Below are 24,753 nucleotides of genomic sequence, written 5' to 3' on the forward strand. Positions count from 1 at the left end.
ATATGGTAACATTTTACTTGCCGTCATCTTTGCAGAGAAACAGAGATGCAGAGAAATATCTAGATGTTAGTTTAAAATCAGACAAATTTTGAACACATCAGTTAAGTTTTAATTATCTGACACTTCTGATTGTACTTGGATGCGAGAACAAAGGCAAAGGTACCCACATGGTCTATTTTAATACATTGCACTGCATAATTTATGCACAAGTAGGATTAGTGTCTAAGATTTCTGATCAGTGTGCTTGGACTTCATCATGCATCATGGAGTCTGGCGGTGACACCACTGTCTCTCTGCAATTAAGCGGATGAGGAAATGTTTTCATAACCAGCAGGAATTCTGGACAAACTACACACAATAAAACTGAGGTTGCTGTTTAAACATTTCTCTATTTGACATGATATATATCTAAAATACATTCTAGTTTTTCCAATACATGACTATATCATACTTAAGTAGCCAAGAACCACAATATATAAGAAAGAAATAGCTTTTGTGCTTCATTGTTCACATAGGTCTATTGAGGTATATATACCTCTTGGTTCATTCATTGTTTTCCGGGTCTTTGACAGATTAGAGGACATTTTTAAGCATGTTTTTTTTTTTCAAACTGAACCCAATAGCTGACCTGATGTAACCCCCATTCTAGCAGATAAAGCTAAAAGGTGGTAAATATGCATATGTGTATATATGCGTGATTCTACTTATTAGTAGATTTCAGGCAGCTGAGTGTAGTTTCTGTCCCAGTAGCCTTTCAAGTAGATCCAGTCCTGAGTTTTGGTGTAAGGGTTGGGTCCTTGCTGAAACCACCTGTGGAGTTTTAACAACAAGATTGATTTAATATGAATGCACCACTAGTTGTTAACAGAAAAAAGGAAAAAAATCACATTTGAATCAAAACGCAAAAAGCACCACACCATGTTGTTCAACTGGGGAAAAAGTCTTCTTATTTTAAAAGGATCCCAATATGTTTCTGCTAATATGTTCAAACCAAACATCCAATGTCAAAGATCAGTTTTCTTCATGAGTGCCAGTGTCAACATCTAAAAGTGTCAAGATTGTGCAATTCTGCATTTTGTCCTGAGGAGGGTGTAGTGCAGCAATTCACAGCAGAGCAAACAGCAAGAAAGCAAAGCTTTGAACTGAACCTTGGTCGAAGTGTAATGTTCCTTCTCATTTATAACAAAGGGGTCAGCATAGTTGTTAACACAAGACAACAGGGAGGCAGTTAGTAAAACAGACCTAAAACTGGAGCAATGACATTAGATCACATTTTGTCAGTGACTAACCTGTTTTTCCATTCCTCTGTTGATTTGGTGCAATTTTTCCGAGCTGTTCGCTGTTTTTCCTCAAGTCTCTTCTTCTCTGCACTTGCCATATCTGTAAGACATAGAAAGAGGAAACTGAATATTGCAAGAGATGGAATAAAACAAGTGAATTAACCCCCCCACCCCAAAGTAATAACCTTTTCTCTGCTAACTGCTTTTTTAAAATAAGGTTTTTAAGTTGCCAATCATACCCTGAATGGTCTTTCTTTGACTGGGGCTTTTCCATTATTACAGATTTAACTATTCAATAGTGAATAAGGTAGTTAAAAGTTCCAGCTCTAACATTTGCAACAGTGAAATGCTTTTTTCACTTTAATAATGATCCAGCAAGAAATATAACACAATGAAACAGGCCATTTTCCAGGAATTAAATTTAGCTGGAAATATATCTTGAATATGATCATACCTATATCTCCATTCTCCATGGCCTTAATGTCAGGCCTGAAGCGACTGTCTGTTGGTGGAATAACTCCCTCCATGCTCTCCTCTAGCTCATTTAGCTGCATGGCGAACGTGGAGAATGCATAAAACTGCCACAGAGAGAATAAAATTAGAAATTGATGAGAAGCAACAAAATGATAATACATTCAAAGTTCAAAGTATTTTTCATTTTTGAAATGCATCATCCTCCTTCTCTTTCTACCTTGGCTGAGTTGTCTGGTCGAGGCGTTATCTTCCAGATGAGCTCACTGCCTGGGATGACCTCAACCGTCTCAGCTTCAGGTGGAGGCATCTCTTCTGGTTCCTCGTCCACACTGCTCTGAGGCCAGAGGCACACAACACATACAATTAAATTTAACATGAACCAAATGGAGACAGAGCACAGGTGAGTTTGAAAGCAGTAAAAATGTAATACCCGTTTGCTTCCTTTTTTGTCCTCAGAATTCTTTCTGTCAGTCTTTTTGTGGGCGTCGAAGGTAGCAGGGTCTACTGTGTATAGGCATTCGGTCCATTTGCCGTACATCGCACAGAGCTTCTTTTTACTGCAAACACACAAGGAACAGATGCTAGTAAAACAACTTTAGATGCCTTTGATTTTGATACATCATCTCTGAGCATTACTGTTTTAGTGACAATATGGTAATTTATGACTAATCCACTACTTTCAGGCAATACTAATCAGATAAATAATGAAATCAATAAAAGACCAATATGTAATATATTTACTATACTACCTTATAAAATAAGCATGATATGTTATTAGAAATTAAGTTAAATTGCTATCTTCTCCAACTATAATACTACAGCCAGTATGTTCTCCTTTACGGTGCAGACTGTCTGTTTCTGTTTTGGCCTGAGTGATTGTGCTCACTGCCCATTCAACCTAATTGTGGTGCTGGAATGTAATTTTAACACATTATGTGCCACCACCACTTAATGGAGTGTTAAGAGGTCATGGTCATTTCACAAATTTCTGTGAGATCAGGTTTACATTTAGGTCATTTCAACACCTGAGGTTGCCAGATATGAAAAATTGGCTGCAGTCAAGTGTGCTGCAGTCATGGAAGCAAGCAAACAAACTGGATCAAATGAGATAGATTTGACCTAAAAACCTGTGTGAGCTTTGAGTATGAGGAGGAGGCAACTCTCTCCAGTATTTTGAATTTTGGACTGCAGTACCCACTTTAAACACCTGCTGTCAGTGTTACATATTTCTCCTTTCAGTAAAAGAAGACAATACCTTTTATCTAGGATGTATCCTTCCACTTTATGGAGCTCTTTTCCAAAGATGCCACAGGGCTTGAACGTCATGCTGCATCTTTCTCCGGTCCTGCCACAGAATGACAGACTGTTTACCAATTCTCTTTCACTGTTTAGCCTTGTGCGAGTTGAAGCTTTCAAACATTAATTATCCTGTCTCACTCTCTTCTATTTTAACAGCGACTGTCCCAGTTCTGCTCCCATGATCAATAAGCTAGATCTTAAAGTAGATCAACACTCTACTGCACTGCTCAGAAAGGAAGATATTAATGCACCCGAGACTCTGTACATGCAAATGCACTATGCAAGCACATATTTGCACATAAACAGAACAGCACAGAAAGATGTGAATTCTTATTACTTGTGATTGATCACTTCCACGCTCCCATACTGCTCAATCCAAAGCTGACCAACAATGATATTGTGGACACAACAGGTGGGGTTTGTCCAAGTGTAGGCTTCATTATATCTGTAGAGATAAAAGTAACAAAGCATGACACTAGCTAAAAAGGAATCAGCACAGACATACACAACTGTTTTAAGACCGTGCACTTACTTGGGCAACTCCAGCGTGATGAGTCCTTTGGGCTCTGCCTCTATGCTCTTACCCCAAAACTTGAGTTTGGGGCATATGGATCCATGGAAGACAAAATCCTCTTTGAGGCCTTCAGCTTGAAAGGCACTGACAGGAGGGTGATGGCTTACTTGCTCTGACACCCACCTGAAACCCAAATCATCTCTGATGGAGAACAAAGACACAGTTGGTACTGCAGGTTAGTCCACTTAGAAAAGTACATCTTTACTAAATGCAAAAAGGTTTGTTTTCTGATAAACAAATGTATGCATTTATTGTACACATGAGGAGTTCAGTGTCATACCTGATGAGCTCATAAGTCTCGCCCAGTAGTGGGTTGAAAGGCTTCCCAGTCCTTTCCCACTGTGACGCTACAGCTGACACAGCAAATGCTGCAACACACTACAAAGCATTCACTTATGATGACCTGATTACAGGTAACTAATTCAATATTTGATAATGATAGGACATTTAGTCAGTTCCATTATAAGACACCAACATTATATTACACAAGAAGCTGATAGCACAAAATTTAATTACACAACTCTACTGAATGACCTGAATGAGATTACAATCTTGAATGAGACTCCAAATTAGAAACTACTGACATGTAATTTTGGAAATTAGTCCTCAGATTGATATATGGTGTTATTCAAGAAAGTAAACATGGACGTTGTGGTACCTTCATCCTCTCAACAGAGTCCGTTGTAGCATTGGCCTGGTGGATGAGGTAGGTGTGCTCCATGTACTCTGTTAGCCGCTGGAGGAAGCTGAGAGGCTCATTAAGTACTACAGGCATGGCAATCTTTGACAGCTCCTGAAACAGGAAATGAGGAAGATGTGAACAACTGTGAGGAAACGCATACAGCTGAATAAAAATAACTGCAATAAATCTTGTCCTTGCAAAGTTGATGAAATTTATAAATCTGTTAAATAACGTGTATATACCTGCACACCCAATACCACAATGCCATAAATGCCACATCAACATTTGTCTTGCATGTGTGTATATTTTTATGGTGTTACCCACTGATACTATCTAACTGTAATATTTTAGTGTTAGGCCACAGGAGAAATCAGTTTAATGTGTTGCCTGATATGCAGTGGTTTACAACAAAAAATGGATGTGAGATATTCTTAACACAACCACCACATAAGGGCACTATTCAACGCACTTCGGGCATACCTCATAAGTGTGTATATTGACAGGCATGTATCTGTCTGTTTGCCCACTGATTTACATCTACATTAATCATTAGCCACAGTTAATTGGGGAATAAAACATTAATAGACATTATTAAATGTAATTAAATCCAGGCAGCAGCTGTGTAAGGACTGAGATCCCTAAGGACTTCAGGACACAGACACCAATGGTTATTACTACCAAAAATGTAATGAAGTTCAAAACTGATTCATTACAAATTACCTAATTTTTTACTCAAATTTAGTCCTTATTCAACAAGCCTTCTTCAAACAAACAAACAAAAAACAACAAAATCTCAAGTTAACATTGATTTTACTTAAAGGGCAAATCTGTCTGAGAACTATCTCTTCTCACCATGCCAATGCATTTTTTCAAGATACTCCAGATGCTGACTTCATTCCTGGAGAACATGGGAGACGGCAGAGATGCTCTATGGCCCAGCAGTATAGAGAGAGAAACACTGTCAACTATAAACAAATACATAAACAAACAATATTTCTATTGGTGCACAATTCATTTTCAAGTTTTCTTCCCTTTGCCCAGTATGCAATTTATAGCAGGCAAACACTGAATCCTTCATAGCATGTGGTCTGATTTCCATCATACTTGAATATGTACAGTAAATACTTACATATTTACTTTTCTAATATGGCTCAGAGTACAAATTCTAATAGTTGTGACTTTGTTTTGTACCATCTAAAAGATACACAGTAGACAACATAGCTTGACCCTCCATTTTGGAACAATGTTATCGGACACCTGTAAGCTAATAAGCTTTCAGCTGGTCTAGTCAAGGCTCATGCAATACTCATGAATGGATTTTCAACTGCATGTGTGTGTTGGTTTTCATGACTGCTTCTAAGATTAACTCCTTAAATTGTTCTTTTTGCATATGGCTCAACAATAGTTCTCACTTGTAATAATATAATTTCCACACCACTGAGAATTATGACACAATTTATATGCATGCAGCCACTTTTCTAATCCATCTTTCCCTTTACTACTTGAATAAATTAATTCTCATTTTTAACCATTTTTACCTTCAAGTCTTGCTGGCAAGTGAAGTGTGAACTGGTTTATGGGTATTCTGGCTAGAGGCAGATGGTGTCCTTGTTTAGGAATAAGGGCTGAAGCAACTACACAAATAATAGCCATTACTTCAGCTAAATAAACAAAGGGGAAGAGGGTGGGGATTTGCTCCATTTGTAGGATGAGCAGAGCAGCACATGAACATGCTAAATCAATACATTGAAGCAAGCACTTATTACAGCCAACACAGTCTTCAAATCATTATTGCATGCATGAAAATAACTCAACAACGCTTCTATGCTACTGTATTCCTGTTAGGATGTCGTTATAGAAAGGTTACTAATCCTGTCTATGGGTGAGCAGGGGCATATGTATCTTTGAATGACAGGTGTAATTCTAAATAAACAGACACTTCATACATTTTTAATGCACAACACACAAACACGTGCACATGAGCACACGTATCGACACACATCTATTCAGCAAGTCCCCTTTTCCTCCAACTCCGTCTCTGAGCCAGCACATGCTAAATTATTCATGGATCACTTGTTGGATTAAGGAAGCCAGAATTCAGCATCCACAGAGATAAAAGAGATTGTCCAATCTTCACGGAACAAGGCACCAAAACACTAAGAGCAAAGCAGATTGTTCGCTTGGAGAGATGGATCTGTCAGGAAAAACAAAACAGACTATTCTCTGGGGAATAGACAACAAAACACCTGGCTACAAAAACAGCGGAAAGGTGGTATCTCATTACACCTACTCTGCCATTTACCTGCCTGTCTTTTTGCTGATTGAGGTCTGCAACCTGCCAAAGTAACGCATACCAAGGGGTCACATGTACAATATACATTTCAAGTTGCTCGCAAATGTATTCACTTTTGCAATCAAAAGTCATAAACTACTTAATTCTGCTACTAGTCATGATAATCATCTGTGAACAGGTTGTCTGTAGAACACTCAGCATGACTGTCTTTCCATTTCCGCTGGTCTCTTTGCCATCATTTAAACCAGTAAATGAGAATGACATCATAACTGGAACATGTCCCACCTGTGCTTCTTCACTCCATTGTGCTGGGCTGGTTGGTTGCCATGGTTACTCTCCCCTGACATTCCGGTAGGCCCCCTGAGTGCGCTGAGATCGCAGAAGCTGCTGAGAAGGGGGGTGTCTCTCCCCTCGTCTTCTTCACAGGAGTGACTGGCCACAGACAGGAAGCCGCTCACAGAGAGCTCCGACTCAGACTCTGCGGGATGATGACAGGGGGCAGATGCCAGGTCATGCCAAACACTCACACACACACACACACACACACACACACACAAGAGTGGTTTCGAGTGGCCGGCTCAGAAAACGCCAGCTTTGCAGCCTAATAGGTACACTGTCCGCAAAAGCACTTCTGCTTGAGTTCCTCTCCAACCCTCCCCCCTCCCTACTGCCAGCCAAACCCCACCTGAGGATTGTTTTCCAATGAGAGGCCGTGCAGAGGCTTCATTTCCTCTAACAGTGTTTGCTCTGCGCTTGCTGGATGCTGCTCCACCCTAAGCCTGCACTGTCAATGACATTACAGGTACTGTCACAGACACAAAATAGGGGAAAACAGTGTGGTGTCTGTACACTCTATAACAGCTAGTCAGAGTTAATTAGTCTATGTACCTGTATTTGAATCATGAGATCAGAAATGACATATGATAATTTCAGACATCAGAGCTGCATGTTTGTACTGTGTTAAATATGTTGTCACATACAATACTGCTCTGTACACACAAAGACATGTGATTATGTTTCAGCTCAGCATGTGAAAATTCTTATAAATCTGGGCACAGTTTTAAGTCTCTGGCCAGTAGATAACTCAGGGCTATTTATGAATAATGAAACATTACCTGAGAGACATTGTTCCACAGTACACAAACATGTAGTAGTAGAAAGTGTACTGTATATACTGTATGTACTGTGGGGTATATAAATACTTTTTTTTCTACTTCAGACTGGTTGCTGCAAATACTGTACATTGTTAACATTCAGTGCAGTAACCACTGTCAAATACTCTCTTAACTACTGATAAATTGAACTTGAAAACCCAAAGCAAAAAACAGCTAATCACTATCTCATTACCACTGAGTCTAAGAGAAGAGGACATTGGCAATGTTGTGTGGGTAATCTCAGTGCCGATAGACTGAGTGTCACACCCAGACACAGACACACACTTTCATTCACTGCGGACAGCCTAATCCAAACCCTGACTTTAACCATAACCAATTCATGCCTCATCCTAACCTTAACTTGACCTCAATTCACACCTTACCTCTAACCAGGACCTCAGAAATAATGTTTTGCCTTATTAGCACTGGGCTTTGTTCCCCATGAGGACTACTGATCCTGATAAGGTTGGTGTTTATACCGAAAAGGGTCCCTATGAGTTAACTAAAACGTGCGCACACATGCTTACCCAGGTCACTTTTAGGGATTTCCATAGAATTACATTCATTTTCTTGAGACTTACTCTAACTGTAACCACTGACCCAGAAATGAGCTTTTTACCAGCTTGGGACAGAGCTTTTGTCCATAGTTGAACAAGCCGTCCCCAATCAAGTAAGCTAAGTCATACCCACCCACCCACATATTATATGGTATGTAAATGTGTGGTACTATGTTTTAAGTTACCATGTGGGGTTTTGTTGTAAACAAAAGTTATGTGTACATTCAGTGCTACTCACAAAAATGCACTGTGTATATCAGAACTGCTGAATGCGCTGAAAGCATTTCCTTGAAATCTAAACGTTCACAAAACCAATTTTTAAAAGGGAACATATTACACACATTTAATGGTCTATATTTTTAATCTGAGGATCAACTATAGTATCTGTATGATTTATAGTTAAAAAAAACTTAAACTCCTTATTAATCTTATTCTGACCCCTTTATGCAGCCCCTCAGTTCAGTCTCTGTCTGAAACACACCGTTTTAACTCCTGTCTCTTTAAGGCCCCCCCGTCCTGTGGAGCCCACTCTGTTTTGACTGTCCAGTTCTTTGAAGCTGCCCTTTGGGAGACTTCCACCAGCTCCGACGGCTACATCAACAACCCATGCAACAAACTATAGTAGTACGATTTGACTACTTTTTCTTTACTCGAAATGTCAACTTCTCAAATACATCTGCACATTTTCGAGACAAAATCTAATATATAAGATAATGCGCACTACTTAATGACCAAGCCAAGATACTAAAAAACAAGATCCACTGTACTATACTGAAGCACTAGTCTTGATTGTTGAGCTAGGGGCTGCTGACCTGACACAGCGTCATAGAAGTCATCTTCAGTGAGGGTACTGAAGGTAGACAACCTCCTGCTCTTACACAGGGACGGCTTGAGTTCGTGGTGCTCAGTTGCCAAAGTCTGCAGGGCCTCTGTCAGAGCTTTGTTCTTCTCCACCTCCTGCTCTAACTTCAGGCTCCACACCTGGAAACACAGGCCCACCAGACAGACAACACAGAAACACACCACAGACAAGTAAAGATTATGAAGAAAATAAGATCACATACTTTATATTGATCCAGCATATGTACAATATAGCCTCTGCTGCTGGCAAACATGTGGCAGTGATGGTTTGATTGCTATGAAAGTACTGATCTGCTTCTTTGCTGGCTACAGTTGTGTGTGTGTCTTTGTGGTTCTGATGCAGGTTATTGTTCTAACCCTGCTCACAGATCTGGTTTCCTCCAGTCAGAACCAAACACCCCAGTCTCTGAGAGCTATGTGACCCAGGATTGAGTGTCCCTTCAGAGCAACCTGAGCCAGGCTACTGTGGGACAAACCAGATCAGTGTTTCCTATTGTCTAGTGCTGCCATAGTCTGTCCTTCACATTCTGAACAGAAAACAACTAAACAAAACTGGAATTTTTTTTAAAAAAATCCACAGTTGCTACCAACAATGCTGTAGTGTTTTGTTTTTTGTTTTAGTTAGTTTATTTCAGTCAATCATGTCATTAAAAGAAAGGTTACAAACCAGAAAGAAAAAAAAAATAAAGAAATAAAGAAAAAAAACATCAATCAGAATAAACAATAAGTAAACAGAAAAAGAAAATTTGGACCGAAAAGGCATAGGCTGAAGCATAGCTTATTACGCCTACCCTGTTACAACTCTGATTAATTAAAAAATAAAAAATAAAAAGTTAAAATGTACAATTTGTTATTTATTAATAAATGAAATAAGCAATCACAAAACAGTAAAAAGAGAGAAGCTGCTTGATTCGATTTCCCTTTGTTCTTCCTTTTTTTCCCCCTCCCCTCTCCTCTCCTTTCCCTTCCTCCTCAAAAGAAAAGAGGAGGAAAAAAAAAAAAAAAAAAAAGAAGACAATCAAACATACAGAAAACAGAACAGCAGCAGCATAGCACGTGTCACCACTCATTACTCTAACTTATATAAATTAATCATCCTGTTTTTAAGTACTTTTTTAAATAAGATTATGGTATTGCATGTTTTTAAGTCATTCTCCAATTTGTTCCATAAATTAACAGCTGTTACCGTAATGCATTGTAATTTGGTGTTGGTTCTTGTTTTTAACTTTCTAAATATACATACTCCTCTGAGATTGTAATGGCTTTGTCTTAAATTAAACATTTTCTGAATACATTCGGGCAGCAAGTTGTTGTAAATTTTGAACATAAGCTGTGCAGTTTTGAAATCCACCAGTTGTTTGAATTTGAGTTCGTTAGAATTAATAAATAATTGATTGGTTGGATGCCTATAGTCGACTTTGTTTATAATTCGCATTGCTTTTTTTTGAAGTAAAAAAATAGGTTTGGTGATTGACTTAAATGTGTGTCCCCACACTTCTATACAATAAGTTATGTATGGTTTTATTAGGGATTGATACAAAATTTTTAAAGAATTTGTCATTAAGATATTTTTACATTTATATAGAATTGCCATGGTTTTTGATATTTTATTCTTTAAGAAGTTGATATGTGGCTTCCAGCACAGCTTATGATCAATAACCACTCCAAGGAACTTATTATCAAAAACTCTTTCCACTTCTACATTGTCAATGGTAATTTGCACTCTTTGATTTATAGGACGATTTCCAAAAATAATAAATTTTGTTTTGCTTATGTTCAGAGATAACTTGTTAACATCAAACCATCTTTTTATTTTTTTAAGTTCAGTTTCCACTGTATTCAGAAGGTGTCCCAAGTGTTGGCCAGAACAAAATAAATTGGTGTCGTCCGCAAATAAAACACATTTAAATTCACAAGAAACCTTACAGATATCATTTATATACATTATAAAGAGTTTTGGGCCCAATACGGAACCTTGAGGGACCCCGCATGTGACTCTTCTCAATTCGGACCGTTCATTATCAATCTGGACATATTGGTATCGATCATCCAAGTAGTTTTTTATCCATGACTTTGCAACCCCTCTAATACCATATCTTTCAAATTTGTTCAATAATAATGTGTGGTCAAGGGTATCAAAAGCCTTCTTTAGGTCAATAAATAATCCAACTGTATATTCTTTATTATCGGTGTTTGTAGAAATTTTGTCAATGAGTTCCATAACTGCCATTGTAGTTGACCGATTTGATCTAAAGCCATATTGTTGGTCACTCAAAATGTGTTGTTTTTCTATGAAATCCTCCAGTCTGCATGAAAAGAGTGTTTCAAGTATTTTGGAGAACTGAGGAAGCAGTGAGATTGGCCGGTAATTGCAGAAGTCATGCTTATTACCAGTTTTAAAGATGGGAATAACCTTAGCCGTTTTCATTTTATTAGGAAATATGCCTGTTTGTAGTGATTGGTTGCAGATATGAGTAAGTGGTTTGGCTGTAAATAAAATGGTACTTTTTATTAAGCTCATATCAATATCATTAAGATCGGTTGACTTTTTGTTTTTGAATTTATTTACTATATCAATCAATTCATTTTCTTCCACTTTTGTTAAAAATATAGTATTACGGTTGACATCAATAATTTTTTCACTGACATCTTCTTTAATTATCGGGTCAGCAATATGTTTGGCCAAATTATGGCCAACATTTATAAAATAGTCGTTGAATCCATTAGCAATGTCCTTGGATGTACTTATATTTTGTTGATTATTTTTATCAATAAAATAATTTGGACAATCAGACTTATTTTTACTTTTATTAATTATATTGTTTAATACTTTCCATGTCCCTTGTGTGTTGCTTTTATGTAATTCCAACAGTTTATTGTAATAATCCTTCTTATTTGATCTCATAATTGTAATTAATTTATTTTTATATTTTTTATATTTATTTTCTGCTTCCTTGGTTCTACATTTCAAAAATTGTTTATACAGTACATTTTTCTTTTTACAGGCATTGTCTAAACCTTTGGTGATCCACGGCTTCTCTTCATATTTAAATTTTTTTTGTCGTTGCAGAGGACAATGTTTGTCATACAATAACATAAAGATAGCAGCACTAATAAAAATAAAATAATAACAAATTGACCTAACTTTTTTAAACTCAACTTACTAATGCATTTATAAACAGAAAAACAGAAAAAGCTATTCACAAAAGTAAAGAAAGCATGCTGATCATAAAAAGTGGTCTCTAAAGTTTGAAAAAAAAGCCTTTAGGAAGTCACCTTGAGGAAGGTAGTAGAGTGTAAGAGAAACAGGAGCTTGTAAATCCCGCTGTAAATCTGAGACTGCAGAGCAAGGGCAGTGTGTTCTATTAGAGATGAAAAGTTCAGCCTCATCTCTTATACTGACTGAAGCACTGTGTGTGCAGCTTTGCACGAAGAAACACCTGTCAACATGGGTTATAATCCACCCACTGCATCTGTGGCTAATTTCCCTTTCTGTTATGTGGTTATGGCTTCATGGAGACAAAGTTGTCACCAAGTGGTCATCATGAAGAAAGGCGATTAGCAAGTCCAAAAAATAATTTGTGAAATTTTAAAAGTCATACAGGAGGACAATGTATTATACTGTATATCTTATATGCATTAAAGGTGATAAGTGGCTCTAAATGATTCCATGGAAGCCTAAATGGTTACAGAAACTGCTTCAGACTACTGTGTGGTTGAGATCTGGCCCACATGATGAATAACGCAGTGAAAACACTGAGTGACTAATTTACTTATTAGCGGATTTGTTTTTTCTGATCAGCAAACTTCAAAGCCGCCGATTTAGCCATTTGTATTGCATATCAATCGATTCCAATGTGCACATAGTCGCTGCTCCAAATCCAGTTAAGGTTTAAAAAAAAAAAAAAGTAAATACATTACTTAAATGTATAATGAGCATCTAAATTTTTTGTGACCCAGGCTTGACTCAGCAAAACTTTCATACACACACACACAAACCAACACAGTGTATATATAGTCAGAAAGGTGGGGATAATTACAACAACATGATGATAATAACTCTCTGCAACAGAGAGCCATAAAACACCTTTGATTAGAATATTTTAAGCTACATTAAGTTTATATGAACTGACGCATTCACGGCTGTGCCCATATCCACAAATACACACAGCTGACACAGCCAAACTCATACTCAAGATATACATGAGCATTTTATCTGGACATTAACCCTGTATGCTTATAAAGCAGTGCAACATGGACTCCATATGTACAGTATGTAGAATGTCTTGTCTACATACAAATTCTGCGAGTGAGACAGAAGCTAAGAAGCAGCTTCTTTCACACGGGTGTAAAGGATGAACAACACTTTCACTCCTTCTGTCACCACACTTGCTTTACTGTCTGTTCAGCTCCTATTAGGTCATGTTCTGTGTGGGAATACACAAGATAATGTTCAGATTCTGATAAATGATATTCAATTCATATTTGAGAAGCATACAAAACTCTATTGTTCCGTCCCTCAATACAGATATGGGAAAAACATAATTTGACATGCAGTCATGTTTTTGTCTAAAGTAATTGAAAAGCTAAAAGCTATGGAAAACAATTTCAGCAGAATCCAGTGGCTAGATTTATCCTACTGTTCTAAAATGTCTGCACTGGGACTATCTGTCTATCTGCCAAAATATAACCTCTAATGTGCTTCCAATCAACAACAGCAAACACGCATTGAGGCACTAATTACACAGAACAATTTGGCATCTATGGAATGCACAAAAACTCCATAAAAAGACTGTTCTTGCAAGGTCCCAGTTAAGTTGAGCCTCTTTGTAAATATATATATGGCGTAAAGTAAATGAGCTTGCTGTATGTCTGCATTAACCCTCCCTGTCCCAAGGACTTGGCTTAAGAGCCCACCCAGGAACAAAACACTTTGTTGTGTAACTATCCGAGCCAGCTCTTTTCGCTCTCACTGCATCCTCTCGCCTGAGCACAAACAGCGCTACTTTAAGCTCTGCTGAGGCTGTGTGCTGTAGTTGTTGTTGAAGCCTGGGAGGGATGCTTCTCCTTGGCCAACACCCCAAAGAATAAAGCTTTTACTTTGCTCTAAAAATGTACTTTCCCTGCTGAAGGGGAAAGTAATTCTCAGAGGCAAATCTATTATAGCTCAGTATCGTACTCTGTAATGTTAACTGTATGCCAAAATGTACATGAATGCATGGTGACTGGGAGTTAAGCAATAAAAATGTACATTTTGGGCAAGTGTGAGATAAGTACTAGGCGCAAACAAGATGCAGTGACCGATACATAGAAATACTGCCTGGAATTTTGCAAGACATACTCACTCTTGACTTAAAAAAAAGGTAAAAATCCTAAAGGCAAGGTTAAATATCAGGTCTCTATTAGAGGTTTTATGAGACACAAAAAAGGAAGCCAAAAGAAACATTTATCCATCACCCAGTGAAGTCTCCTCTTGGTGAGAGAGGACAGTCAGTAGGTCAGTAACCCATGTGGCGATGGTTGAAGTAAAGGTCAAACGGCACTTTGTGTTATCACCAATCCCCAGGGGTTTAAAGGGCAATCAGAGTTCTTAGGTTCCGTTAACAAATTTAATGAATATCTACAGAGAGAGAGAGAAAAAGAAAATCCCCAACTATGCTGCCATTCTCCTGTCTTCACAGTGATATAAACTGACAGATCTGCTTATCTGTGTGTTACCATAACGTTTTTGCATGCTGTAAGCCTCCATTTGTTTTCTTGACAGGTGTGGAATCCTGCTGCCTGAGAAACACAAAGAGGGGTAGGCTGATAACATTGTGTTGTGTGTATTGTGACTCACTGTCACAAACCCCAAGAAGGTTTCTGCCCAGGACTGTCAACACGCAGTTCAATCTTCATGACAGTGTTTTTGTGTAGAGGTAAAGTTAGCAGCACAAAGATCTCTACTTTAAATGTCACATACTCACCAATCAGCCATACTGTGCCCTGCATGTACTGTACATACATATAGCATTCTCACTCAAATACTTATCACATATACTAGACTAGTACTGTAGAAGCTGTTGAAGTGGGTCAGACCACATCTACTGTGCTGAAGGGGAATATTGCAATAGCTGCAAAACCCTTTGAGCTGTGAATCAAACCACTCTCTTACACATCTGCCTGCACATCAAGGCAAAGTACAACACGTGATGACTGTATGCTCTGTTCTGTAGAAACCATGTGGAAGTGGAGGCAACACGGGCTTCTTAGGCAGGACAATGGGATGGTGGAATTAGAGTTAATACCGACTAATATAGCAAATCTCAGCACTTGTAGGAAATATAATCCAGTTAGTACACATAGTAGTGGCGGCTTAGCATGAGGGGTGTGGATGTGACATGCTTGTTAAGACATTTCCTTACTATTGCACAATCTGGTTATCAGAAATGAATTCAGCGTACATTGTTATGACTTTTTCAGTCCTGTGATAATAAAGCTGGGTTATTCTCTGTGATACGGTAGTGGCTGTTGCCAACTCATGTATAAGATAATGTGATTTGGTAAAACGAACATCCCTGTGTAATGCTGCACTTGGGCACTGTGCAGTATTTAGGGCTGGGTATCGGTACTCGATACATTAAGTAGTATCAAAACTTCTCTGGTGAAATGATACCTTCATTTGATCCTTTTTGTACTCAGATCCAGAAAATCAGACTATTTTTATGGTTTTGCTTGCAAGCCAATCACTGCTAGCGCTTTGATTAAATGCGACATGTGATTGGCCCACTACCGCAGCTGTAACCCATGAAGTGTGTGGTGGTGAAGTCAGGCACAGTGTATTTGTAAAATGTATAATTTGAACATTTCAAAATGCATTCTTGTATCATTTTAAGGGTACCGGTATCGGTACTGGTATTGTAATTTAAAAAAAATGATACTCAGCCCTAGTGGTAATATATCTATATCAGATTCCCAAAGAAGAGTTTTACTGTATTCAATAGAGGACTAAATTTAGTTATCTTCAACTTATTATACAAAACCAAGCACTGTGGACACACAAGACTTGTTAGTTGTGTCTCCATATTAAGATAATCTTAGCTCCTTTTTTCCAGTAGTTTCCAGTCAGAGCTGAGCCACAATATCATACTGTAATCACCAATCACTAAACACAGTCTCAGCATTTTAGCATGGTATGTTGACATGAGTGCCAAATTGGTGATGACAGAAAAAAAAAGGTGCGAGACCAATGATATGATCTCCCAGTTCTCAGTCTAGGCAATACAGTAAGGTGAAGTACAAAAGAGCAACTGTTAAAATATACAAGTTCAAAATTGTCTTATCGCAAAAGCTTAACTTTAAATATCGCCATATCAAAGAAGTCCCCAATGCAATCTAATCTATGTAAAGTAGTCTCTCTGCATGTTCTTACTTTGACAAGATTCATGATATTTAAAGCTGATCTCATTAAAAAGATTCAATGAACAGCGTAGCATTCAGTACCACTTTGAATACGCTCAATTTCACACTCTTAATTAATATCATTACATCCATAGAAATGACCTCTGCATATTGATGAATAGCTGCTTATGCCAGTGCTTTACACCCAATTCTTAAATCACCAGTACACAAAAAGACACCAGGATAAATCCATGCCATACTGGGACCAGCCCACTACAAACAGTAAAAAATGACTAGCGAAAAGCAGAGAATCTAACGGTTAGGGTTGTACCTGTGCAGATGCTGGATGAGAGTGCCGTCCCTGTCTCTTATATCTCCTGTGCTCGGATGCTTCAGCATGTGGACGTATGCCTGGGAGCGTGTATTCTCAGTGTGTGAGGATGAATGTATCTCCAGCTGAGCCTGTGAATATGCACGCGCTTGAGTTCTCTCGCTCAATGCACAGCCTTTCCCTAGAGCGGGACTGTGTAGATCCAAGTCCAAGGGGGTGTGTGTGTGTGTGTGTGTGTGTGTGTGTGTGTGTGTGTATGTGTGTCTCTACACTGATCTGCAAGCTGAATGCAGACCTAAGCATAAAAGCGGATCTTGCCTGTGTCCTTCCTACAGACATGCCAGTGATTACCACACTGTAACATTGTTACCCTCAAGGACACAGCACAGCCGCTAGGACAGGTGAACAGGGACACACACACGTGCACGGGCAAACTTCAAAGCTGATTGGTATGAAAGAGCTAACGTAAGGGGGAAGGGCTTGAGGATTTTCTAACCATTCATTATAATTCAGTCAGCCAATAGGAGCTCAGCACATGGTTGTGCATGGTGGAAGGAATCAAAGAGATGAAGATTCATACATTCGCAGTAAGCTATAGCCAATCTAGCTTCAGAAAACTAGCTTCAGGTGCAGTACTGGAAAATATTTCATACTACTAGATTAAACTTTGAAGTCTTGGTTCTGACTGCATTTAATAATGCATGACAGTATAACAGTACTGTATTGTGTTTCTTAGTTTGCCAGCCTAGTGTATGCTGACTTGATTAAAAAGATAAAAATATTACCCTACCTCCTCCTGTTTTGACAGCAGTTCAAGGCACAGATGGAGAGCAGCACAGGTTTCACTGGAAAGCTCACTGGTCTCTTTGGCTTTCAGCAGAAGAGGGGCAGCCAACACTTGAGAAGAGGACAAATCTATTCTCAGTGTAGATTCATATTAACAGAGACTGTTTACAAAAGTAAAAAATCGAGTTGAAACTCAACTTTATTATTTGCATTAGAAATTATCTTTACAAAATACTTTGGACTACAAATTTCCAAAAATCTGTACAGAAATACCCCTAAATCACAAAAGCCCAAGGTGCTGTCATCAAATTGATAGTTTTTCAGATTATTAGTCGAAATCCAAAACATTATAACATTTACAGTGATAGCAAACAGAAAAAGCAGCAGATCTTTGAAATTGAGAACCTCACAACAGCACTATAATAAATGACTTAAATGGTTTATTGATGAGTAAAATGATTGACGATTCATTTTCTGTCAACTAATCAACATATGTTTAATAAAATTGGGCTTGGACGGTAGAAAAACTGTATTAATAGGTGACTAGATCCAGGACTCTCACCACTTTTATCCTCATTCTTCACCATAGATAAAAAAATTGACACCTCACTCTCCAATTTCAGCTGGCAAGCACTGGCGGCCTTAAAGAGGACAGGAAAAGAGAGGCCCTTAAACTGTGCTACATTAAGCATATATAAACATTGAAAAGCACTCGTTACTTTCTATTGCACTTTATCTTCTCTTTACAGTTTTGAGCTTAATCTCACCTGAAGGGCTTGCGTCAAAATCCCCACTGCTGATAGCAGTGATGAGCCCCCTGCATCATCATCATTATCGATAATGTGTTGCTGGGTGCAGTGATAAGTGCTGTAGGATGAGTGTGCCTCAAAAGCATCCAGCCATCTCTAAAAGAAAAAATATCAGTAACATTTAGTATTTGTCTACTTGTGCAGATAAATTCAGACAAATCAGTCAGTTTATATGCAGAGGGGAGGGGATAAAGGTGAATCTCATCTCACTTTTCTTGTTGCCACTGAATCTGTCTTTGAGGAGACCTTAAAATAATGTACAGTGTCATCAAAGCACCTGAGCATGAAGACGCAATGATCCCAAGGTTTTACCTGGATGACAAAATAAATAAAATCACCTATAGTAATGCTTGCTGCACTAGATGTCAAACAACATAATATTATAAGCTGAATGTGATTACAACTGAAATGCCTGGGAACAACATTTTGTCATTGGTTACACTGAGTCTGTAATGGCTTCTACCTACCATGCAGTAGGCTTGTGTTAGAGACTTACAGCCCTGTTTCCTGACACCCGCCAGTGCTTCAGCCCTAGAAAAAGAGACAGATGGAAGAGCACTCAGACAAAAGCCTTCAGGCATCCGGCTCCTGGCACATATTACATAGAATTAAGACAATTCAGTAATCACTGTCTTAAGCTCCAGTTTTCACTGTGCTTGCTAAACTAAAAAAGAACAGACTTCATCTCAAAGAAGAATTACTTTGAGAAAATAATAATTAATAAATGATATAAATGTATTTTAGCCACAGCAGGTGACAAGACTTGTCTGGTTAACATTAATATTACTGACTGGGGTTCTCGCAGACCCCAGAGGTATATTCTGTCATATCATACAAGTACTTTATTCTATCATTACAATTTTTCATGACTTTCCCAATCAATTTGTTCCTTGTGACTTCACATCATTGTTTTTCTGAGAACTGCATACAGATAAAGTTATCTCACTTTCTGGGGTACCAGGAGAGAGTTCCATCCTCAATTACCACCCAGTGGGAACGCCATCCAAGGAAGCGTGAACTCTGTCAAAGTCACATGGAAGTCATTAACCCATAAACGTATAAATATATCATGTATAGATGGGGAGAACATTATTGTCTGTATTTCAAACTTTTGTAGCATCACACATTTTTTAATCTTCAAAATAAACTAATGAATTCACAGATGACATTTGAAGACAAAATACTAAATAATACAAAATAAAGGATCTATACTTCTTTTAATGTAATGATAATCTAATGATTATACTATGTTTAAATCCACTATGCACCACCAAATGTGGAAAGGTCTGAACAAAACCGTTGCCTGGCCTTTTAAGAGAGAAAAAGAATACACTTTAACATCTGGGTACCTTCCAGAGAAGGCCTTCAATCTTCTGCACTCCACTGTTCACATCCTAGGAAAAAAAATAATTTCAGACAGAAACCTTTGGCAAGACCGAAAAAACTCAATTGAAGTTTTATTTTCAATTAAAGCCGCAAGCGGCGATGGCGGGCCCTCGCTCACCCATGCCACCGCGGGGCCTGAGGCATGGCGGGGCTGTGGCGTGAAGCAGAAAGTGAGAAAAAACCTGGAAGGAGGCCAAAAATGCAATGTTTCGTTCATCCAGTAGGGGGCAGTCACAGGTAGTTACACATATGGTCTGGTGTGGTCTGGTGTGTTCAGGGCGGCCACTCATCAGTCATGTGAAGTTTGGAGTGAATTGGACAAAGCATGAAGGAGTTATGAGAGGTTGATGGTTCATCCACCAGGGGGCAGTAGAGTGTAACAAAACACAAGCGGTTGCCTTCAGGGTGGGACAGTGATTACACATGTGAAGTTTTGTGGAAATCGCACAATGATGATGTAAAATATGGCACTTCCTGTTTCCACTAGGGGACGACACGAGTGAGATCGCCTATGAGCGAATGGAGACGTTGAGGTCGGCACCCTGGACCTGTGTACCAATTTTCATGATGATACGAGTTCAATAAAGCCATCAAAAAGCCAAACGTATTTTCATGGCGAGGAATTGATGGTCGCCGCGTCGCCACACGGACGCCATTACTCGTAGCTTCACAGTCTTCATAATGTAGCTTCACCAACTGGTTCTGAATGAAGTTGATGGGGCAAAGTATGTAATTTTAATGAATCTTAGTTAACTTCCTGTTACCACCGGGGGGGCGCTATGAGTTACGTGGGAAGTTAATATATTCGGACGTTCAGGGCGGAGCCATCATCATGTCCAGCAAGTTTGAAGCTGATTGGATGAAGTATGTGGGCGTGAGAGCCACTCGTATGTACATGGCGAGCACGCCAAAGTTAGTTGAGCCCTGGCAGACACGCCCTTTGACCTACGGATGCGCAGAGCACAACTTAAGCTCAGCTAGGTCTGGAGATGTTGCGTACCTAATTTGAACTTGATCGGGCGAACGCTGTGGGAGGAGTTAATTTTAGGCGGGAAAAATCAAAACCAAAACCAAAATGGCCGACTTCCTGTTGGGTTGAGGTCATGAGGTCAAGAGGCTTTTTTGCATATGTGGGTATAATACATATGTGTACTGAATTTTGTGAGCATAGGACAAAGTTAGCAAAATTCCCTATGGGCATTTTTGGACTTTGTAGGGGGCGCTATTCCGCCATTCTGCGTCGACCATGTGCGACCACCCAAAAATATCGAATTTCGGATGAGGCCGGACGTCCGTGCAAAAGTATAAGCATTTTCGCATTTGGGAAAGGGACGAAATTGGGGCACGAAATGTCGGAAGAATAATAATAATAATAATAATGATAAACATTACAATTTCAATATAGCATTTTCCCCCGGGGGTATTCCATACCACATGATTACTTGATTACTTGATTACTTTGGGGTCACTTGCACTTTGGGGTCACTTGCACGTTGGGGCATGAACGAATTTCAATAGGGCTTTCGCCAGGCGACTTGCAGTCGCCACTCGGGCCCTAATAATAAACATTACAATTTCAATATAGCATTTTTCCCCGGGGGTCTTCCATACCACATGATTATTTGATTACTTGATTACTTTGGGGTCACTTGCACTTTGGGGTCACTTGCACGTTGGGGCATGAACGAATTTCAATAGGGCTTTCGCCAGGCGACTTGCAGTCGCCGCTCGGGCCCTAATAATAATAATAAACATTACAATTTCAATATAGCATTTTTCCCCGGGGGTCTTCCATACCACATGATTACTTGATTACTTGATTACTCTGGGGTCACTTGCACTTTGGGGTCACTTGCACGTTGGGGCATGAACGAATTTCAATAGGGCTTTCGCCAGGCGACTTGCAGTCGCCGCTCGGGCCCTAATTATAATAAAACCTGCATAATTTCAAAGGTGAATAGTATAGAGTATTTGTTAATTTGCTTGACAGCTTTATGCTTTGCCTTTTTTGGATTTATTTCACTTGCCATGACTATGCAATGTTCTGGATTAAAGCAATGTCAGGCCTATCTGACATCCAAGCAAGAGCTAGGACTGCTCACTCGCAAGACTTTTACTCCAAAGTGTGAAACGAGAAAATGCACCAGGTAATTACGTATACATCCCACCCTATATTTAGGCCAGGTGCAGGATAGAAAAGTCCACTTTTTCCTTAAAGAGAAAATGGAAAAACCCAATCTGTGATTAAGGGGCTGGAGAAGCACCAAAATTTCATTTATTAGGTCATGGAGATCCTAAAATTGGAACGCTAAATCCTCTGGGAAACATGAAGGAGGAACAGGAAAGAAACTCCTGCTTTATAGAAAGTTCACAGAAATCTGATCATTAGTTTGATTTTCCTTGGCTATATTTTGGCCCAAAGGTGATTCTTGCAGAAATCCAAGAGGATCATCAAAGTAATTTGGAATCATCCTGTGGACCATGAGTCAAATTCCAAATTTAAAAGCAGTGTTATGTGGAGTTCATAGCTTGAGTTGGACAGCATGATAGACTGACTGTCAGATACTAAAAGTGAATATTGCTCTTTCCAAAGAAAAACCTACTTCAAAAGAGAATGAAAGCTTAATTGAAATAATATATTCTTCTCTGTCCTCACCTTGTTTTGATAGGCTGCTAGAATCTGTTTCAGTTCATCAGTGCGGACCAGGTCCAAAGCTGTCTGTTCTGCAACACAGTCAGCCATACAATAAATTATGAAACTTTCGACACTTTAAATCAGAATATAGTCTTTGCCATACCTGTACAAATGAATATTTAAATTATTAAATGCCACCATACTAAACCGAGTAACTGAGCCACCTTACTAAACCGAGTAATGTAATGAGTAATGATGAATTTTAAGAGGTGATTTTGAGAACATGTTTAGGGATATACTGTACCATTGTTGTTTTTGATACTGGGGTCAGCTCCAGATTTGAGTAGCTTTATAATGCACTTCTTCTGCCCTCTGTAGGCAGCACAGTGTAAGGGCGTATTCCCCACCGAATCCCTGCAGTCAATGTCCAGAGCTTCCTTACCACTGAGCTACAGAATAAAAGAATGTTAACAGAGAAAACAACTTAATGAAAGCAGAACAGAGCACATTCACACATCTGATAGCACCACAATCTATCCACACATATCTAAATTATATATACCTTTATCCATGAAAACACTTTACGTTGAATTAGTTGTGACCCTGATTTGGCGATGGCAGCTGTTCTTTTTTAAGATTTTTTTATCTGTACTGCTCAGCAAATAACAACTGCAGTTATCACATATTTGGACTTTCTATCTACCAACAGAACCTCAGACCTTATTAGACCCTGTTATATCAAATATGTATGACTTTTGCAACCAGAAATGAAAAAACACAGCTGTAATCATGTAGTTTGTGCAGGTTAACAGTGGTAATCTAGACTGCAAATGTTTTGTGTTCAGCCAAATTTCAAAGAAGGACCTGAAGCCGACCAGCTTAGACAAAGTGGAGATTTCCCCCTCTCTGGCTGCGCCTAGAAGCCTCTCCTCTCGCCGCCTAGCCTCTCTTCTTTCTGCAGCTGCACAAACCAAAACACATTTGAGTACAGAAACTGATCTACAGTCATGAGAAGCCATCAGCCATTTTTTTACTTTATTGTTTCGTACCCTCCAGCATGGTAATGATTTCATCATCCTCTGTGACATCTTTGGGGATTTGAGCTGTTCCATTGATTATGTTGGCGCAGGCATCATACCGCAGCAGCAACAGAACAATCTCCTAAAAGGGGCAAAATAAAGAAAATATAAAAATCTGAACATCACTTGTCATCGCTCAACAGCTTCAGTTGAACAAGTCGGTGATAGTAATTTTAGCTGACAGCTTGGAAGAAGTAACACACCATGACTTAAGAGACAACAACTCTCTGTAAAAAATATATGAGGTGGCAAGGAAGCAACTGTATTTTCTATTGCTTTACCTTTCTTCCACTGTAGGCTGATTTGTGTAGGGGTGTGTCACCCATGTTATTCTGAACATTCACATCAGCACCGGCCTGCAAACAGGTTTCAAATCACACACACACACACATCAAAAAGAGCTATTGAACACAATATACAAAATAAGGTGCAAATCATCCACTGCAAAGCTCTCTCACCTTGAGTAACTCCTCCACAACATCCTTGTGGCCAAAATAACAGGCCAGATGGAGAGATGTCCATCCTGAGCTGCCTTTACAAATGGCTGCAGAGACAGAGAGGAAAATGAACAACTCCTAACTAGCTGTAAGTAATGCTAGCAGGTCTTTTGTTGATTTCACTCACATCTGTAGTTGATGTTGAAAGAGCTGCTTTGGTCAATCCTCAACTGAAGGAGCCTCTGAACATGAGAACTACTGCCCTCTTTAGCATAGACGAGAAGTTGTTCCTCAAGTTTGTCAGCCTCCATGATCACCGCTTAAACTTTCTGTGGCTCAATATTTAAAATTCAACAACACTTAGAAAACAATTAGCTTTTCCTTCAGCAATGAAGTCTTCAGCAACAAATCCGTCAACATGGAGTGTCTGACAGTTTATTTAGCTTGTTCGATTGCTTTTGGCTTGATTGTCAAGGGGAAACTTAAAAAAAGAAAACAAAGCTACGACTCGATGTAACAGGCGACCTATGAGACCAAAGTACTGACTGCAAAGCAATTAGCTGGTTAACTAGCAAGCATGAGACAGCAACTTCACACTTACAGGTAGGGATTTTCAACTAATTCACTGAACCTTCGTAGACTTAAGTTCAGTTACAGCCGAGCTAAAAAAAAAAACACAACACAACTTCACACCTGAAATATGATCATTTCAACCAGCTGACAGCCGCTGGCAGCC

General features: G+C 39.0%; 1 protein-coding gene across 1 annotated transcript; it reads right to left on the minus strand.

Annotated features, from left to right (window-relative positions):
- Nucleotides 1-707: 707 nt before the first annotated feature.
- Nucleotides 708-24,328, minus strand: LOC133990025 (oxysterol-binding protein-related protein 1-like). The gene is made up of 27 exons (XM_062428204.1): nt 24,205-24,328; nt 24,039-24,124; nt 23,862-23,936; nt 23,551-23,662; nt 23,377-23,462; nt 22,806-22,950; nt 22,523-22,590; nt 19,830-19,874; nt 19,427-19,500; nt 18,948-19,011; nt 18,691-18,792; nt 18,439-18,576; nt 18,234-18,312; nt 17,676-17,782; nt 9,126-9,294; nt 6,888-7,080; nt 5,162-5,237; nt 4,286-4,420; nt 3,908-4,005; nt 3,586-3,768; nt 3,391-3,498; nt 3,010-3,099; nt 2,185-2,311; nt 1,972-2,088; nt 1,735-1,858; nt 1,290-1,380; nt 708-810 (listed from the first exon to the last, which is right to left on the minus strand). The coding sequence occupies exons 1-27, from the start codon at nt 24,326-24,328 to the stop codon at nt 708-710; spliced, it is 2,919 nt and encodes a 972-aa protein (XP_062284188.1).
- Nucleotides 24,329-24,753: the final 425 nt, after the last annotated feature.

The sequence above is a fragment of the Scomber scombrus genome, chromosome 11, assembly GCF_963691925.1.
Source record: "Scomber scombrus chromosome 11, fScoSco1.1, whole genome shotgun sequence".
Taxonomy (NCBI): domain Eukaryota; kingdom Metazoa; phylum Chordata; class Actinopteri; order Scombriformes; family Scombridae; genus Scomber; species Scomber scombrus.